Raw genomic sequence first — 19,923 nt, forward strand, 5'->3', positions numbered from 1 at the left:
TTAGATGCAGAAAAGACCATTAAAAGTTATATTAAAATAAGGCAGCACTAAAAAAGTATGACATGACAAAAATAAGACTCTTTACATACCAGTAGCTCTTTCACCATAAGAATATACACTATAAACAGCCTATTTTTCAGAGACACTTGGTATTTTTCTGTGCATTTAAACACAGATGTGGATGCTTAGCAATTTTAAAACAAAGTCATTTACTTAGATAACTAAGTATAGATTAAGGTACTTCATTTTATATACGTTCTTTTAAAATATTGTGTTTGTTTATAATATTATTTAACACCTAGAGATAGAATCCTTACATATGGATTCCAACAATAAGTCACCTGCCTTTGCATTTAAAAAAGAAACAGAGATTTGAGTCTGCTATGAAGGTACGTGTATGAGTACAGGAGTGCATTCATGTGTGTGCATGTGCATACTTTGTATACAAGTTACCTATGCATACAACAGGTGAGAACAGAAAGAGACCTAGGAAAATAAACAATTAACATGTTAAAAGTATTTCATTAGTGTGAGAATAAATGCAGTTATAGAATGTAAAGGCCTGTATCATTCAGCATATCAAAAACTGTTATGAAGCAGGAACACTGTTTTGTTAGAAATGCCCATATCTGACTGGAGACAAACGGAAGAATCAGGACTGTTCCAACAGTTCAAAAAATATCATGGAGCCACTGCACTGCAGTATTTCACTACTATTTCTAAACACAGAACATGGATGTTATCAAGCTTCCTGAAACACTGTCTTCATAAAAGGTTTTGCCAAATGAATTAGTCAACAACATATAACAAATGTTTCCCTGGAGTGTGCCTTATTTTGTACCACTCACAAGCAAAACAAAGGTTTTGAAGAGGAATAATACATTTTGTTACACTAACAGGTCTGGCTGAAAAAAACAAAACCAAATTAAAAAAAAAAAACCACAAAACCAAACCAAACAAAAATATCAAAAACAAAACAAAAAACAAGCAAACAAACAAAAACAGTTTTTTTTTTTTTTTTTAAGCACACAAGTTTTTCTTACCTATTTGTTTCCTGTACTGGTCAACAGGAGTTCTTGCTGTAGAAGCATCTTTTCTACCCATGGTTTTCAATCCAAAAATTACTGTCAACAGCAGGGGAAAAAAAAAAAAAAGAAAAAAAAGTAAACATTATTCCTAAATAACTTACTAAGGAAATCAATGACATACAACATTGGAAAAAACTAACATTCATGTTATGCTATGATTATACACAGTCATAAGCCTTCCCAGAGTACACGACACCAGAGTTAAATCATCACTACTCTGACGACTCTTAATAAATTCTAACATACCTTTTTCCCCATTGCATGGGTTATTAACATTACCAAATACCTGTTAGTTTGAATAAAAAAGAGGAAAAGATTTAAACTGACTGCGCAGTAACTCAGCATCTGGTACCACTGAATTTCATTCTTTTGTATGGTATGGTATGTTTTTTCTTGGGTTTTTTTTTTTTTGTTTTTTTCGTAAACCAGGGAGTGAATGTTGCATTTTGAGCTGCTTCCGTTGTTGGCAAACACATTTACAATATGTCTGACACAGGACTAGGCATGTGTGCATGCACTAGTGTAATTGCTGCAGCCACAGCCCTTCAACCACCTTGAGCTAAACAGAGGAACAGATACCTAAAACACAACAACCCCACACTCCACCTTCCTGCCACTAGCTCTACAGATCTGTGAATGAAAAGAAAGTGGAGAATAAAAGGTGAGAGCTGGAGCTGTGCCCTTTTTACACCTCTCAGCAGAGGTATTGAGAATTTAGATCACCTTCAATGCATTTAAGTAACAACCGTCCTGACTCTCGAATGGGCTTCTCACATTACACAGCACAAACAGGTGACACAAGGATTGCACAGGAAACTGCATCATCATTCATCTAAAGATGCTCTTTTGGTACTTTGTTACTGTCACACCATCAGTGTAACTGAACAAGTGTCATCTGACTTGTGTTCCAGCAAATTCCAAATATGTCCATTTAATCTGGAAAACCTTATGGTCTCTTATTCATCTCTTCACAGGGCTGCCACTCAAATGGTACAGAAAGATTCTACAAATATACTCATTTCACCTCTTTTTCCACAGTCAAAAAATATCTGCCTTTTACAGTCACAGTTGTTCCTCAAAACACTATTTTTCAACCATTTTGGATGGGCTGAATATATCACTCATCACAATGGTGGTAAGCCCCACCATTTGATCACCTTTATGACAGAAGCCTCCAAACACCAACCTCTGCACTCACAGGAAGGCTGACATTTTCCAGTGTCAGATTTACTGTTCGAGCGCAGAAGATGCACAACAGCCAACACTTGCTTTTTCCCAACCAGCCTTGGCAAGTTGTGCCAAGGGCAAACTTCAGCTGAACTGTCCCAGGCAACCACAGACTGTCTACAGATTGTGCACATATGGCTCTGAAGTATCTGTGAGTTATACTTCTCTGTTAGGCATTACCAGATGCATTACAGCAAGACGAGCTTCCCCAGGCTCTGCCAAGGCGCACTGTCTGGGAAGCGCAGCCCTTAAAGGCACTGTGATGCCAAATCATGGGCCAAAAAGCATGCCAAGACACTGCTAAATGCACTACCATCAGCATCTCAGCCTTAAACATGTACCATTATCTCCTTCATAGTTTCAAACAAGGTTTAATGTACAGCTGCAGGAATGATCCCATCAGTTATTTATGTGTTTTCAATCCACAAAGTTTCATCTTTTGCATTTATCTCTTCTGTAAGAATTATAGGCATTTAATGCCAAGTGACAAATCCTTAATTTAAAGTGTGGGACACAGCTTAAAAGAACTTAGGTGCTCAGAAGTCAACACCTTTTTTTAAAAGGTATTCAGAAATAATAACAAGGTATAAAAGATTGCCATTATTTCTTAATCCAAACTGAAACCTCAATCATAGTGTTCTAATGTTTCCATACATTACTTTTGTTTAACACAGAGCATACCCCTATCTTATGTAAAACACGTAACAGTGAACTGTGAACAGTGAACTGTAATCCACTGGTGGTTTTGCCCCTCTAATATGCTTCCCAGCTACTCTCTTGACTGAGTTTTATTTCTCACATAACATTCACATCGAGTGGAAAATAAAAGTACCATTTGAACTTCTGGCTAGTTGGAGATAACATATATTTTTACACTGCAAAACTAGTTTTTGGCTTTTTTATGCCACTTTTAGAGACTGTTTTGACTTGCCTTTTGCAATTTCAATAGCCTAATGTTTTGTAACAAAACATAAGCAGTGAAAGATGCCTGCAGTTTTAACAGTGCCAATAAGACTCAAGAAGGAAACACAGACAAAAAATTATTTCCTGACTTAATAGTAGCCACTGAAATGCTCATTTTTGCTCGTGTGGCTCAGTGTCACCAACTGCCGCATCTAGAACCCAGACTCCTCTTTGTTCTTCAAAGGGATGCAGTAATCATCATTCATGTCCACCGCTTTGATGGTTAGATAGCAAAGGCCCAAGAAACCCATGGAGACATTAGCAAATACAGCCGCAATGTCTAATAAGGCAGCTATCTGCATAAAAGATCAGCCACAATTTAGAATATGTTGTGATAGATGTGGAAAGGGAATAACAGATCTGTATTAGCATGTACGAAACAGAGATTGTTTTCACAATTTAATTCCTCAGGGACTGGGGCTCATCACCTTCTCTTGTAAAGAATTGTGCATTCCCCAAGGAAGCAACTTGCCATGAGCCAGAGTTTAACTAAAATATGGATTAATACGAGATAATATTTATTATTTATGAACCTTGCTGCAGGAGTGCTCTCCAATGTAACTTTCTGATCAGATTTTCAAGAAGGAAAATCCTGGAACCTTTATGAGCCATGAAACAATTTGAAAAGCATGTTTTCTATATTTAAAATAGGAGTGGTCATCCTGGAATAACTGGTCATCCTAACTTTAGTGTAAGCAAAGTTAGCACTCAAGTCTTTTCCAACTGGCTGCTCCACTGCCTTCAATGCCAGCAAGTGGAAGATCTAGCTTTTGCTGTATTTTTTTGCCAAACCAAATGGATAGGCAGTGCATCATGCTGTGTGTACCCCAGCAGCATTCAGGTCCCTGGAATTCTAATGACTACATAACTAGTTAAGAAACATGTAAAGGAGTTGTCACTGCTTTTCTTTACAGGCTACTAAAAATACTTCAAGAGTAACTATTTGAAGGCAACATGAGCCCTCCTTAACTTTCAAGCTTTTCCATAAGCTGGTTTTAAGAAAATAAAGCAAGGTCCAAAGGAATTATTTTGTATTTATTGCCGTTATGGACATATACAAGGTCAAAATACATCCTTGCTTTTGTGGCACCCTTCACTGTTTTATCACTCTCTTTCTCTTACCCTTCAGTAGTTCAGCTTTGAAGGCTTACACCCTCAGCACACATCATTCTTCTCCTCTTTTATTCATAAGCAGTGACTGATAATTAAAAAAACACAATAAATTGCCTATTATAACCTCCCACAATCAACAGCATTTTGTGAGACAGAAAAACAGTTCTGATTGTTCATTCAAGGTCTGACCACAGTAGTGTTTAAATCCCAACTCACTGTTATTGATGCATATAAAGCTTGTATCAACAACAACAAAAAAAATTAAAATCAAGTACTTGAATGAAATAGAAACATACCATGACTGATTTCAGAAATACCAAGAAGTACAGGGACTATATAGCACAGAGATTGAACTTTGTGAATTCATGGTGTAATACAAATGATTAATAACAGTGATAAGGCTTACAGTGTGAACCAGTGAACACTTGAAGATCCATGTATGTGCACATGGGCAAACTTTCTTAGGAGTAATATTTGACAATATGTCTGTATTCCTCAACAACAAGCTGCCTAACATAGAAGGTATGTTAAAGAAATAATGGTCAGTTTTGTAGCAGAAATAATGGTCAGTTTTGTAGCAGAAATACACCTGACAGATTAGATAGAAAAGAACCACTACAGAATCTAAAGGTACTGGACCGAGTCTTCAGCTGTAATTGAAAATGCAGGCGAATGCACAGTGAATATGTGTATATATGCAGAAGTAACTTATCCTTAATTGCAAATGAATATCTAACTCAACCCCCAACCCCTTTTTTTTTTTCTTCCTTTTTTTTTTGTTGGATACAGTGCATGTTGATAATCTGAACCCACAACCCAAATAATTTTTTAATATGATTCAAAGCTTACTGATGTCAGTGAAAGAATTCATCTTTTACCAGTCAATTCCATAGTTCATAGTTTAATAAAGGATATTAAAACACAAGTTACAAGAGAGCAAAAACTGCCTTTTATCCTCCTCGGGTAAAATCCAAGGAGCACATCAGATCCTCTGTGAACATCAAGTTATTCCAAAGAAACGTTAGCACTGCATTTAAAGTGGGAAGCTGTCTGCATGTAGGTATTTTGGAAATCACTGCTGTTGGTTATTTTAACTGCTTTTTTTGGCGCATTGCTGAAGTACAGAAACTAAGGTCTGTCTGTACAGCAGTGGAAGAAATGCAGTGGAATTAACCCACAGGCAAAATTGCAAGAACAATGCAGCTGAATTTTTTAACCATACTTTAACCAAAAGAATTTAAAAAACTTTACTACTACTACTTACAAAAAACCCAAACACAATAAACATAGAAACAAACAAAAAAAATGAAAGACCCAACCAAAAACGTTCCATGTTCTACTGGTAAGTCTTCACCATTCCTCTGGAAAATCTCTGTCAAAGGATGACACATCTAGGAAAGAGTACCTGCCCATCATGCTTCTTGCCGAATCTAGCTCTATCTTCCTTGGGGATTTATTTCATTATCTTTTAATGAAAGGAATGTAACATTTCTTTACTTAATTTAACCTTGAAAGTAGCAGAGATGAGTTAAATTCAGTTAAATTTGGGAAAATAAATTAAAAAAAAAACAGCATCCATAACTCTAGCTGGAACAAGTATTGCTAAAATAATCTTATCTTTTTGCACAAGGACAACAAACACTGTACTGTATCCCAAGATTAAAACCATCTAGGAATTACAACTTTTACTCTGATGTATACAAGGCTGTTTCACAGCTTCATGTAAACACTAGGAACAAAACACACACTGTTAACTTCCAGTGAGCACCCTTGGCATTGTAGGGAAAGGAGCTGTTCTGTTGTTTGTTAGTTTTACACTGCCTAGAGAACCCATGAAATTAGATCTGAATTTACTTACAGAAGTAGTACACAGGTAATAGTCTATATGAACACTCAACATATTCTCCTGGATGTTTCAAAATCCTGAGGCAATATGTATTATGAAACACAAATTTCATCAACAACCCAGATTAGTTCCACCTAATTTCAGGAAGGTAAGTGAAACACTCCAGTTATACAGGAGGCCACCTCCACCCCCTTTGCAGTGAATGAAGAAAGAGATGCAATGGTAAGGAATCCAAACTGCCTGCAGCAATCTTCCTTGCTATGCTCCTAAACCTCCCCTAAGTACTTAAAATGGGGCAGGATTATTTAGGCCCAAATATTTGCATTTGCTTCTCTAGCAAAAAGACTACTTATTTTTATTAGATGTTAAATGTTTTTAAACATCTGAAGAGTTGAAAAGATTATCATTAAATGTATTCATCATAGCCTGGAAAAAGTAAAAATTTCAAGGACTGCAAAACCTAACCAAGATTTTTTTTTAAAAGATTTCATACTTACATAATTTAGGGGTTTTAAGCAAAAAGAGGATATTAAAAATGTCAAAGGTTCCTTCCATTCCCAGTAGAATACAGTTTGTCACAGCTTCTATGGGAAGAAGAATCAAAATTTACTAGGCCAAAACTCACTTATAAAAACATTACTGACACAGAAGATATCTATTGAGCAATTTGTGTTATACTTGTTATAACAACAGTATGACATTTTGCAGAAGAATATTATATTTATAGCTATTCCATGCACCTTACATTTACTTTTCATTATTTGGGTTTCTTATTTGTCTTCAGAACTGAATTCCCTTACTCACGTCAGAGCCAAGTAGAGATATACCATCTGCGAAACATATTCAGTTTAATATGAAGACAGATCTTCATCTGACCAAATTTAAAATTGCAAAAGCTCAAAGTTTTTTTTTTTTCATTTTTATGAAAATAAGTGCACTAGTGTGTCAAGAAAATATTCTTAAAGTTCATGAATTAAAAAAAAGCATACATGTGGTTTGATTCTGCCTTGCCCCACAGTTCAAAAAGTAGTATTTCCCAGGGGAAAGCGTAATCTGTGCTAAAGGGAAAATTACATGATAAACTACACCATATGCAGTATTCCAGAATAATACAACATGTTTAAACTTTGGGGATTTGGGAGGAACAGGGATTATGGTAAAAATCAGAGCGAAAAATGGCAGGAAGAGAACGGGCAGCCAGACCACCCTGATGCCCAGAGGCACATCACCAGGGATGGATACAGCCTCCACCAGAGCAATTGCAGATGCTGTACAGCCACCACTGTAGTCTGAGGGTAAGTACAGAGGACATCACCATCACCACAACTGCAAAGGACGGAAATGAAACACGTGCTCTCTGCCTCATGAGTTAAAAGTTCATTAAGTCAAGAGCAACGATGAGAAACAATTATTTGCTCTGTCTCAGTAACTGAAGCATCAGCAATGAACATTTTGCAGTTCAGATAAATCCAGGCAGTTTTATTCCCCCTTTGATCCCCACCACACACCCCTCCAGCACTCATTTCCTTTGACAAAGTAGGGAATAATTTAAATAACAAGTATAAAGCTAGAGGTCATACACCTTAAATTTCAAAATCAGCTAAGTCTGCCTAAGCACTTCACTTCCAATATGTTATGAAGTTACAGTTCCTTTAATAGAGCGTCACGTGGTTTCACTGAAGTCTTATTCAAAACCTCAGAAACTCTGTTTTGCCCTGATAGGTGTTACAGCAGAGGAAAAGCATTTTTTTTTTCTTTCCTTTAAAACAGAAAATGATCTCTTTATTTGTGCATCTCTTCAGTTTTAGAAGTCACAAAAATTCCATTTTTTTCCAGATGTTGCTCCTTTCCTGGTACCGGCTACAAGTCATAGCCTGCTGTAAGCCTGGCTGCTTTAATTATAGACACTTGTCAGTTCCTCATTTTTAGATTTTAAGTTTAGGCTAATTTTTGATGGAAATGAGATTCTTATTTTTTACTTAAGTGAGAAGAAATATTTAGGGAGTAATTCTACTTCCCTTTAGCATATCCATCTTAAACTACAGTTCACAACCATCCAGAGGACAGAAAGTCTCTTTTCACAATGTTTTCAATACTGCAAAATGGGATAATGATCTTCAGCAAGAATAAAGTTTGTAACTTTTGAAGCTGTTCACATCCAATTTTTCACACAATTCCATATTGATCTTTTTTTTGTTTGCTTCTACTGTGCCTTTTTTTTTTCGCTTGCATTATCTTGGAACATTAAAAATACAAAATTTCTGAGTGAATGATTTAAAAATTAAACAGCTTCTTGGAAATAATATATCAAAAGAAGACAATTTGAAACTGCTGGAATTTTTCCTTTTCTCTCACCCTGTTTAAAGATGAAAAAAAAAAGCCTTTAAGAGTATGCTAGGCTAAGTTTCAGCTTAATTTTTTCCCCATTAATTCTAATAGTGATATCCCATCTATTTTGACTCCATTTACACGGAAATTGCTCTATCATTCGCAAAAAGCAAACACACTCAGCAAACAGTCTGTTCATGCTTGACAATCAACCTAATAACTGAAAACCAGCAGAGAAAAGAGCCACAAATAAGCCACACAAAGCCGCAAGGCATACAAATGTGCCCTTCTGTTATTCATTTCACTGTAGTATAATACAGTGTCCCTTCACATGACTCCAAGTCATAGGAATCACTAACACTGGTCACCACATTTATATCCTAATGATTGGCTCACTTCTTACCTTGAGCAAGCATGCAAAAGTTGAAAGCAGGCTACAAATGACAGCAGCAAATAACATTTCAGCAAAACGGAATTATTAGTTCTATTACCAAACCCGGTGATCAAAAGGACTTAAAAGGTAATCTTTACATCCAGGGCTCAGAATGAATGTGAGGTGGTGGTTTTTTTTTCCCTTTCTCTGAAAGTACTGTAGCTTGGTAAGTATTAAACAGACTAACCTGTGAATGAAGAAAAACACTTTTATGCAACTTTTGTTGTCTCAAATGCTGTATTAGGCATTCAGAAAAGCAACTCACCTTATAAACAAAAAATAAATCTATTCTAGACACGAAGCAGAAGAAACATTAGTTGTAAAAAGTTTTAATTTGGTGGGTTTGGCATTTGTGTTTTCCTCTATTTTTAAGTAACTGATTAAAATAATGACCTGTTAATCTTTCATATAAAATGCGAAGATAAAGCCGATATGCATTTCCTCAGCCTTAACACATCATTTTTCGTATTTTTTTCCTTTAGCATTGTCCAAGACAAAACCCAGTAGATGAAACAGCAGATAACTTAGCGTTAAGAGATCAAATGTAAAGTTCTGCCCTACAGCACTTAATAACGAGCTTAACAGACAAGCTTAGTGAACAGACACATAGACATTAGCAACAGCATTTTCAAAACTAAGTCCTACTCTATTGCTTTTGAAGGATTAGGCCATAATTGGGTGAAGAGTTTAATATGGCTTAAATAACATCAGCAGTAGTTTCTAAAGTAGTTCAAAACAATAGGCCAAGCACACTCTGCAGATTATATCTAAATTGCTCAAGACTTGGCTCTCCTGAAACCTACCTTGAGATCCCATTAAAGGCAGTGATTTTTAAGATGAGAATAAAGTAACAGTGTACATGACACCATCTCTTGAAGAGCTTTATGTTCTATTTGGGCAAAAATGGAATACGAGATCACTGATACCTATAAAAAAATCTGAATCTTGAACAAAAATTGAATTAAAGGACTTGATCAAAATCAGGTTAAAATCTTGATACAGTCAAATTTTAAAATAAGATTTAACAGCCACCAAAAAATGCGGTGAACTATTTACTTGTCTCATTTTAAGGCAGAGCAGGCAAGTGTGGAATGCAGCTGAAAAGAATAGGTACCAAAAATAAAAATCATCAACCAAGAGAAAAGTGTCAGCTGAAATACCAGAAAGTCATGTGGATGCGAGAGGGTCCTGGATGCAACCATTTGTGCAAGGTCTACTTGGGTTCTTTTCTCAGCTTTTCCTATACCACCACAGGATGGAAGACGACTATGTCCCATATATTCCCACTGCTAAACAGTGCATGTTTCAAAAGGAAGAAATTTTGCTGCAGGTTCACTGTCAAGGAGAATGCCAACAAAAAGATGGCACCAGCTGAGACTAACACATTGGAAAAAAGTACTCCATTTCAAGTCACACAGTACACACAAAATTCTATTTACTGTAAAAATATTACTGAAATACAAAATTGAGCACTTTTTCATGGGTTTCTGCTTTTAGAGATGGCACATTTTTAAGATCCTGGGTTCTAATGTGTGAAAGGTTAGCCTTTTCCAGCCTAAAAGATACCTCCAATGAGTCAGTGGTTCCTACACCTCAAGCTAGACAGAAACTGAATAGTTATGAGACTCTTAAAAGAGAACATTTAATGAGTAGCTATCAGCTTGCAAGCATTTCTTCAGAAAACCTAGCCTGAGATAAACCAGCAGACAATCCATTCCATTCACTCTAATTTCCTGCATGCATCCCTCTAAGCACTTGGGACTTGCACATGACCCTGGACAGAGTCAAAGGGGAATGTATGCTTCAGCACCGCCATGAAGTTTTATTAGGAGGAGGAGATATGCCTGAAATCTAGCCTTGTAGACTGCATGGAACCAAAAAGAAAACCCCAAACCTGCTGGAGCATACAGTGAAATGAGTTCAGGCTGGTTTTCATAAGAACAGATTCAACACAAGAAACTACAGGTCTGCTCTCTTCCCAGTATGACTACTCAGCCTGACTACAACTGTACCAAAAGCTGAATCCTGTAACCAAGCTTAAGAAGCTTAAGGAGAGCTGGGCCAACTCTGAAAAAGAGCTGCTTCTGCTCATAGCTTTAAAAATATCCCATGCACTCACCTTTACAAGTCATCCTAGTTGTTTCCACACTGATTTACTTTTGTTTTAATTAAGGTGAGTTAATGAAAATGTGTACCAATAGAGTACAGGGGAAACATCTTTCCAGCTCTTTACTGCTTCCAGCATGGACAGTCTGCAGGCTTAGAAGCAGACAAGTTTGGTCAGAGACTCACAGCCCTGAGCTTTTTCTACACACACCATTCTGTCTCCTTGAAGGTCCCTTCATGGTAACAAGACAAGATTATAGAGTCCTTCTATGGTCAGGATAGAGAACTACACCAAGCCTATACAATATACATTACTTATGTGCAATAAATGACAATACAAGTACTCTGAATTCTTTACTCTGCATATATGGCTATGTTTTAGTACAGTACCCGCATTTAGAACATAATTTCCATGGGTCTATATAAACATGCATGAAGACAAACAGGTTCTCTTCCCATGTAGAACTGGAAGAATTTATCCAGAAGCTTTGCTTTGTAAATCATTTCAGATGTATTTTACTGAAGCAGTAAATGATAAAAGCAAGTGTGCTGGGACCTTTTGTTTTAAATTATGATGATCTGTTACGCCAACAAATGTTACTAACATTATTTAACCCCACTGGTGTACTTAAAATGAAAACTGTTTGAAGCTTTTTGAACAGGTTTGTCTCTACAATTATCAGTTTTCCAGAGTAGCCTCTTCCTATTTAACTTGATGGTCTGCTGCTTTCTCTATACCCAAAAAGATACCAGAATCATCCAAACTTTCAAATTACCCTGCCTTTCAGAAAAAAAGAAGTAAACAGCAATCTAGGAATGCTGTTAACCTCTTCACTCCAAATTATGGAAAAATTTAAAGGAAGCAACATCCATCCTTGCTCTGACCATTTTACAACTGCGAATCAAAAAAAAAACAACCCAAATGATAAGCTGCTGCAATTCTTTGTGTTCGCATTTAAAAATCATACTTTAATCACACCAAATCATACTTTAATCACACCAAATCTAAAGCTGAAAAAAGAACTTATAGACAGCTCCCATGATGCATATATACAACAAAAGAAAAAGTGCTTTCCATACCCTCTGTAACAGGAATAAATGACAAGCTCACACAGTCGCAGCACAGCCTTGCCTATGGCACTCCACACTGTATGCAGGAGGGCCTTTGCAAAAGACAGGTGGGACAGGTAGCAAATAGGACTTGCTGAGGTCCAACATGGGTGAGGTTAAGCTAGATGTGTCATCAGAAACATCACAGCAAACATGAAAGGCAGTATCATTAACAGAAGTCCATCTGCCTCTTCCAGGAGTTCATCATGCCTTCAAATTTTTCAGAGCATGTTTTTAATAGAAACAGAACTAGAGGCAACATTCCAGCACTGGTCTTACTAAGCCATTTCCAAGCACCCTCTTACCTCTCCTCCACCTCTATTAGGCAGCACCAGCCCTTCTTGAACTGCCCTGCGCTTGAATTCCCTATGGCTACAGGAGCTTCCTCACAAACCCCAAGCCCTCCCACAGTCACAGATTTAGAAGATAAAAGATCTTACATTCTGTATGCACATGCAGCATTCCTTCTTCCTCAACACATGCAGGCAAACTGCATTTTAACAGACTCGTATTACCATGATCCCAAACATGCTTTTAATTTCATCCTTTCTTCATCAACCCAGCAATCACTGAACCATCTACTGTTTGCTATTACTGCTTTTACATTTACACACAATTGACTAAAATAGCAAAAAGCATCACACCTGACACAAACACGGGGGAAAGTCTCCACAAGCTCACATCCATTGACAGTGGCCTCGAGCCATTACTTCTGAGTCCTGGCAGCTCACCAGGTCTTTATGCATTTTATTGTTACTGTAGAGGCCTATTTTTTTAAATTAATTTTAGTTGAGTAACAGTAAATCAAGGACCTAATCAAATTTAAAAGTTAGCCATACAGAGAGTGTACTTTCAGTCTGACAGCCAAGACACAAAAACAAAACAAGCAATACACTGCTTCAGGTTAACTGTTTCCTTTTGGCAAGAAGGTAAGTAATACAAAACTGGTCTAGCAGTAAAGTAAGTGACGTAATCTTAATTGAAGGCAGCATAATTACCTCCACACGAGTGCAACACTAAAACCGCCTACTGGACAATTTCTATAGCTTACACATTACATGAAAGAAAGATTATGATTTTTAGTATGAGCTTTTAGGCATGATCACTTTTAAAAGAAGACAAAACCACAAGGTGAGAGATTCAGTTCAGATGGTGTTATGGTAAAGCCAAGTACTGAAATGCTATCCATAATGACTTAGTACAGTGCAAGTTGAACACACAGGTAATAGAATTTTTAAAACATGCTCGGCTTGAAAACATAGGAGACTTATAAATAAGCTTTTAGTATCTGAGAAGCTTTAAGATGTTGCTGACCCCAAGTAATCACCTCTCTGCCAGGGTGAGCAGCCTGTAAAAAAGGGCAAGAAGAAGGGGTACATTCTGCTCCCATGACCCCATTCCCAGACTACACATAGCGCAAGCTGCCCAAAAAGAGGTGTCAGTTAAGGTGATGGAGGCAAACTGAGGGTGCAGGTATTGCTGGGCCTTCTGTACAGCCTGCAGTCTGAGGGGTGGGGAAAAAGCGACCAGCTGGCAGCATCTTAAACCGCAGCATCTAAGGCTTCCAGAGCACATCTGTCAGAGCCATTCATGAATAAATTTGAGCATAAGAGTTTGTAGAATTGAGAACTTTGTATGTAAAGATTACAATGAAAACACAATAGATAAAAGCACAAAAAGCTACAAAGGCTGATTGATAATGTAAATGTGAGAAGGAATTATCACAGGTAAACTTAACCTTTTCTTCATTTACACCATACAGCACAGCCAGAGAGAAAACAACTGAAACTTTGAAATCTACTACATTTCCAACCCAATCTGTTTCCCCACTATAAAAAACAGTTCATAACATAAAAGGTTATTTTGTTCCATTACTTTATTTTATTTTAATGGAAATTCATGAGGATAAATTTGGCTTTCTGGCTAGAGGCAACTAACTACAGGCAATGTAACCCCATCTTTTATTTTGTTGTCTTACTTAAGAATAGAAATAACAGCATTAGTAGGTGACAACAAACTTGTGTACAAAATGGCGTGCTTCCCTCTGCCCTCTGGATTTTAACTTCCCAATACCATTCTCAACGTTAACCTACTATTAACCTTTGCTTTTTCCCTCTCTCACACCTACCCTTTCTGGCGTGACTTTTCCACATAAGCTTCTGCTTTCATAACAGTCTTTCCCCATTTATTCACTTTACCAGCTCAGCATCTATTCCTGGATTTCTGTGTCACCCTCCCATCCTTCTTTACACTTGCTATTGGGCTTACGCTGGCTAATTCATTATACCATGTCTTTCCAATTCCAACTTGATTTTGATCATAAAACACACTGGATGAAGGATGATGCCAAAACCAATCACAGCACATGAATAAACAGTATTTTGCTGATGTATCAATTATCATATTTAACACTACAAAAAGTCCTGGGACACAACAAACTGCATTGTATAAACCTCTTCATTGTATCACTACAATAGGTGGTTACAGAGGCAAAATCAAACTTAAAAATGTTTGCCCTTGCTGCTAAAAAAATATGCAGAAGAAATAGGAAAAAAAAGGGATTAGCACTGTCCATGTCAAGAATGCCTGGAGTAAGTGTTTAATCAAGCCACTGAATCAGAGGGGTATCTATGCACAGCTAGTGATACAAAAGCACCTGGGGTGCTTTGACATTTTCCCATGACCTTCAAACATAATTCTGATGAAGAAAAATGTATCAGGAATCATAAGGCTGCTGCTGAAAATCTGGGGATGTTAAAACTGCATTAATGCAAGTGCTTTTTCTTCTTCTGTGTGACTATCTAAGTTTGTCATTACATGAAACAGTTCCTTCCTAAATGGCAAACACCAGTTTTTCGGCAACACTCTTTCCTTCCCATCATCTTTCCAAAGAAAAAATACTCTTATTGTGTCAGAAAAAACTTCAAGACAAAACCAGGTTATTAAAGAGCCACAGTATACATTGATTTTTTCATCTCTACCAATACCACCATGATGTTTATGTTGCACATAATGCTGCAATGATGTATGAGCTCATCAGCTTGGTAACTAAACAGTTTCACTGTGCCTGTGATTGATAAACTATGGAAGTATTAAAACATTTAAAATGTTAATCTTTGTAATAATCTCCTGAAAAGTTTTTATATTAATTTAAACCATCGATCATTTTAATATTTAATCATTGCAGACTTCATTTGAAATGAGGATAGCCATTCACTGAAAAGCACTTCATTTTTTAGTTTAAAAAATGATCAGCTAGTATATAATCACATTTTTTTCTTCAATAAAAAGTAAACCTGCAAGCAAATGAAAAAATCTACAGGAGCAGAAATCTTAAAGCAGAGTTTGTGTCAGAGGACTTTTGCAGTCTTGTTTTCCAGAAGTAACTGTACTACAACAGTAGTATCATAAGGGAGTCGGAGCATTGAGGGAGACTTCAACTGTAAACTGTTAGCTTCAACCAAAATTGTTAGCTTCTTTGTCTACACCTCAGAACCATATATGTTCCATTCTAATCTTTACCTACCTCATAACACGCAAACATAACAATTTACTTATGAAGCACAGTACTTAATAGAGCAACTTGAGTCTCCAAGATGATATTAAACTTGGGGTTTCAGAGGTCTGTTTTTTTTTAACATACAGCCCAGTTTTATAACATTAGCCTTTAGCAACCCATAAAGACTTTCCAAATTATCCTACTTTTTTGTAATTCACACCTTGTCTTCCTATTGAAAAATCTAGATTAATATGGAAATATCCCAAAGGAAAACAAAACCAGGAACTTCCTAGTTGTGAGAAAAAATCCAACAGAAACTCTTAACATTCCAACTGCGACAAACTGTAATTAGTTTTAAAAATCTGTCAAAAGAAACTGAATACCATCAAAATTATGTAAGAAACAAAAACTAATTACTGGTCTCAAGAAACAAATTTCACAATAAATCCAAGGAAAATGTCTTCATTGCACTGAAAAAAAAAACCAAACAAACAAAAAAACAAAAACAAAAAACAAACTACAAGAAACAAAAAATGAAAAACAAAGCAACAACAAGAAGAAAAAAACCTATCAAACAGAAACACACAAACCAAAACCCTCATACAATTTTCTACGTAGACTCCCTAAAATTTTATGTTTCCTACTTCCCTGAAGTACACTGAGCTTAAGTCATCCTTGAAGACTGGGCTACAAGGTTGGGCTTAAGTATTTTAATAAAATCCTAGATATACACTGGGCAGTATCACAGGTTAATGTATTAGTTTATATTATTAGTCCTCATTCTGTATTTGTGACTTATAGGTGAGTTACAAGATTTTCCAGTACCTGGTGTAAAACTGGCACACAAACTAGCTTCCTTTCCTGAAGCGGCTGCAGAAAGTGACAGCAAGAGCTATGAAGTTAGGGGAACTGGCAAACGTCACATGGAATCTTCCAATGCATACAAACCTTCTCTGTATAGTCCAAGGTTATGAAAATAAAATAGTAATTTAAAAAAAACACTCCAACAAACCAGAAATAAACACACTGCCTTTATTCTTGATTTTTATAGTGATAAGTACGTATCTTGTTGCATATTACCTTTTGCTGATGTCTGTTTTTATGGACAAAATCCTGTTCATTCAATGTGAAGATACTCAGTAACTGAATTCAGGAACTCAGCTGCTTGCATCTGAAATGGAAGGGATAGCCCTGGTTTTATGGAACTTGATAGAAATATATATATGTATGTTTAACGTATATTGATACAAGAATCAATACTGATACAAGAATCAAAGTAAATTATAAGAGGAGTTTTGCCAGTGCTAACAGAAATCTGGTTAAATCACTTCATTTTAAACAATTTTTCAAAACCTAGATATTTGAAGAGCTGTCACATCTGTGCTGAAACTGAGTATCTTCTGTACTGCTTTTGCAAACACAAAATACTATTTTAGACAAAGTCAGTTGTAAAACATTATTGTAAACTCTACATGGTTAAAAACAAATCCAAGTCACAAAATTACAGGACTGATGGTGTTGGAAAGGACCTCCTGAGGTCATCTATTGGGCTCAAACCTGCTCAAACAGGCTCAGCTAGAAGAATATACATACGTTACAGAATGGTAAGTTATAAATTACAAAAGAAATTACATATTGAAGCAAAAATAACAGAAAATGTGAGCAACTGCCCTTTCTGTGGAAAGAAAAAAAAAGGCAACTATTTGTACTGGTGTGATAAATTTATTTCCAAGTTAACACTTGTCTGTTTTCACTATGCTCACGCTTACAGTACTGACCTGAAGTAGGCTTACATCTTCACAGCTTCCGTGAAGACAGATATCAAGTCCTAGAAGGGTAGATAGCACTAATTCATGATCAAAGATAACCATGCCAACAGAAACAGCTGGTAATTTTTTCCTCAGTGAGCAGACAAGCTATTTTCTGAACAACAGTGGCTGTCCCTAACCCATTTTGTACCAAGAGGTGAAGTGATTCAGCCAAGGAAGACATGCCAAACAGCACTACTTAAGAAATTGATCAATTTTCCCCATATTTCTAGATTTCTGTGTGTTCCTTAAGCAGACTTTCTACAATTTTCCACTACAGAAATCATACATCTGTAGCAAAGGCTGGGAGAGTCAACATGTCTTTAGAAACAGGCACCCTTCCATTCTGATTAGCTCTTTAGGAACCAGCCCGGTACCCAGAAGCAAAGAACTCAAGCCCTATGTGATATATAACCGAATTACTGTGTGTGAATGTGTGTGCATACAGCCCAATTATACCAACGCTCTTTTACAGGGGCTTTCTGGTACTGTGTTCTGCTCTCGTAACTATGTAGGCTGATGTAAGGCAGAGCACTTTGAGAGCGACACAAATCCACATTGGCAGACATTTCTGCCAACATTTCACATTTAGAGAAGTCGTGGCTCCCGTGTCTCTATCCAGGATTTTCTGAACGTAAGCATGACCAGTGCACTCTGCACAGAACACAAAGAAGTCCCATGTACCCGGAACACATCACACCCGAGAGGTGAACACAGGCACCTCAAAAAGCCCAGGTTGTATCAGATTTACTGCATACCCAGAGCCAGCTGTCACACACTGCACATGTGGCATCTCCAACACGCCCTGGCCTCACTGCACTAGGGTGGTCAGCCCATGTGTACACGCACACACAGAGAGCAGCCGCTAATCCAGCTCCCAGACACACAGGAACCCGACACAAACGGGCTTCACACATATATATACGCACCCAACCGCACTGCACTGGTGGGCAGTACATGGAAGGGTTGAGCCCATGAGGGAAAGCCATAGGCTGTCCCCACAAAGAAGCACCGCAGGCTCCTGTCAACCCAGCAACTCCCGAAACAGCCCTCGACCCCAGCCCTCACACGGGACACCCCCTGCTGACGGGTTTATTTCCCTCCAGATTGGCCAGTCACACCCTGCGGAGGGACCCAGCTGGCACCACCTGCGCGCACCTTGGGGGCTGACCACACGGCCGAGAAGCGCCCGGAGCGGCGTAGGCCGTGGAACCAGCCCCGGCTCCGATGGGAGCCGCCCCTCCCCGCCTCCCGGGCACGGCGCACGCCGCCGGGGAAAAGGGGAGGGGATTCTGCCCGCCCGCACCCAACATGGCCGCGCCAGACGCGGCCGCTGACCCCCCCCGACCCCTCAGCCCTCATTCCGAGGGCGGCACCCGGGCGCCCGCAGCGCCGCCCCGATTGGCAGCGTGCTCCGGCCAATCGCGGAGGCGAGCGCTTTCTGCCGGCCAATGGCAGCGGCGGCCCGCGCGGACAGCGGCTCGGCCGCACGCGCTGGCCGCTCCCTGCCCGCAAGCCAACGGCGCTGCCGGAGCAGCGGCGGGTAGCGCGCCCCCACCGCCCCGGGAGGGAAGCGGTTGCCGTGACAACCGCAGACCCGGCAGTGCTGCCGGCCCTGGCGCCCGCGGCCCCTCGCCCACCCCGGGAAGCGCGCGGTACCTCGGGCCGAGCGGCACAGCTCCGCCTCCTGCCTCCTCTCGCGGCTGGGCGACTTCCTGTGCTGGCGGGGCTGCCACCGCCTCCCGCCCGAGCGTCCCCGCCTCCCGGCCCCGCCCGCCCTGGCGGGCATCAGCTGCAGGGGCTGGGGCGCTGGGGCCATGGCCGCGGGTGGGTTGGAGAAGGTCCCAGGGCGGCAGCGGCCTCGAAGTCGCAGGGCCTGCCCGCAGGAGGACTCCCACCCACCTGTCTCGCTCGGTGTCCCGGGAGAGATGCTTTGGTGGAGGCTGGAAGTTCAGTGGTGGAGTATTCTAGCATCTTCCCTTCACACCCTCTTCTCAGTTTTTACCACTCTTTTGCCAACATGTATTAGAATTGGTGTTCCAGACATGTGGGATGAAAAGCAATTAGTCACCTTCACATCATCACTATCACAAGCCCCATTCAGTGGGAACTTCATAGAATCATTGAATTGAAAGGTTTGGGTTGTAAAGGACCTTAAGATATCTAATTCCAGCCCCTCTGCCATGTGCAGGGACACCTTCCACTAAACCAGGTTGACCAGGGCCCTGTCCAGCCTGCCCTTGAACACTGCCAGGGATGGGGTATCCACAGATTCCTTGGGCAGCCTGTTCTGTGTCTCACCACCTTCACAGTAAAGAACTTCTTCCTTATATCTAACCTGAATCTCCCGTTTGAACCCATTGTCCCTTGTCTTATTGCTACAGTCGCTGATGAAGAGGCTC

At 39.0% G+C, this 19,923-nt stretch overlaps 1 protein-coding gene across 2 annotated transcripts in view; it reads right to left on the reverse strand.

Moving 5' to 3' along the window:
- The window catches only part of TRIQK (triple QxxK/R motif containing), a 59,100-nt gene extending 39,806 nt beyond the window's left edge, over positions 1 to 19,294 (reverse strand). The window contains exons 1-4 of one of the 2 annotated variants that reach the window (XM_057402994.1): positions 19,181 to 19,290; positions 17,492 to 17,541; positions 16,794 to 16,884; positions 1,044 to 1,124 (exon numbers count right to left, since the gene is read on the reverse strand). In XM_057402994.1, the coding sequence (XP_057258977.1) occupies positions 1,044 to 1,104 (61 nt within the window). In that variant the 5' untranslated portion in view covers positions 1,105 to 1,124; positions 16,794 to 16,884; positions 17,492 to 17,541; positions 19,181 to 19,290. Of the gene's footprint in view, positions 1 to 1,043; positions 1,125 to 16,793; positions 16,885 to 17,491; positions 17,542 to 19,180 lie in introns of both variants that reach the window. The other variant, XM_057402995.1, reaches the window with a different exon arrangement.
- Between the last annotated feature and the right edge of the window lie 629 nt (positions 19,295 to 19,923).

Source organism: Pezoporus wallicus, unplaced genomic scaffold (genome assembly GCF_028554395.1).
Source record: "Pezoporus wallicus isolate ANWC-B61680 ecotype Strahan unplaced genomic scaffold, APGP_CSIRO_Pwel_v1 contig_2456, whole genome shotgun sequence".
Taxonomy (NCBI): Eukaryota; Metazoa; Chordata; class Aves; order Psittaciformes; family Psittacidae; genus Pezoporus; species Pezoporus wallicus.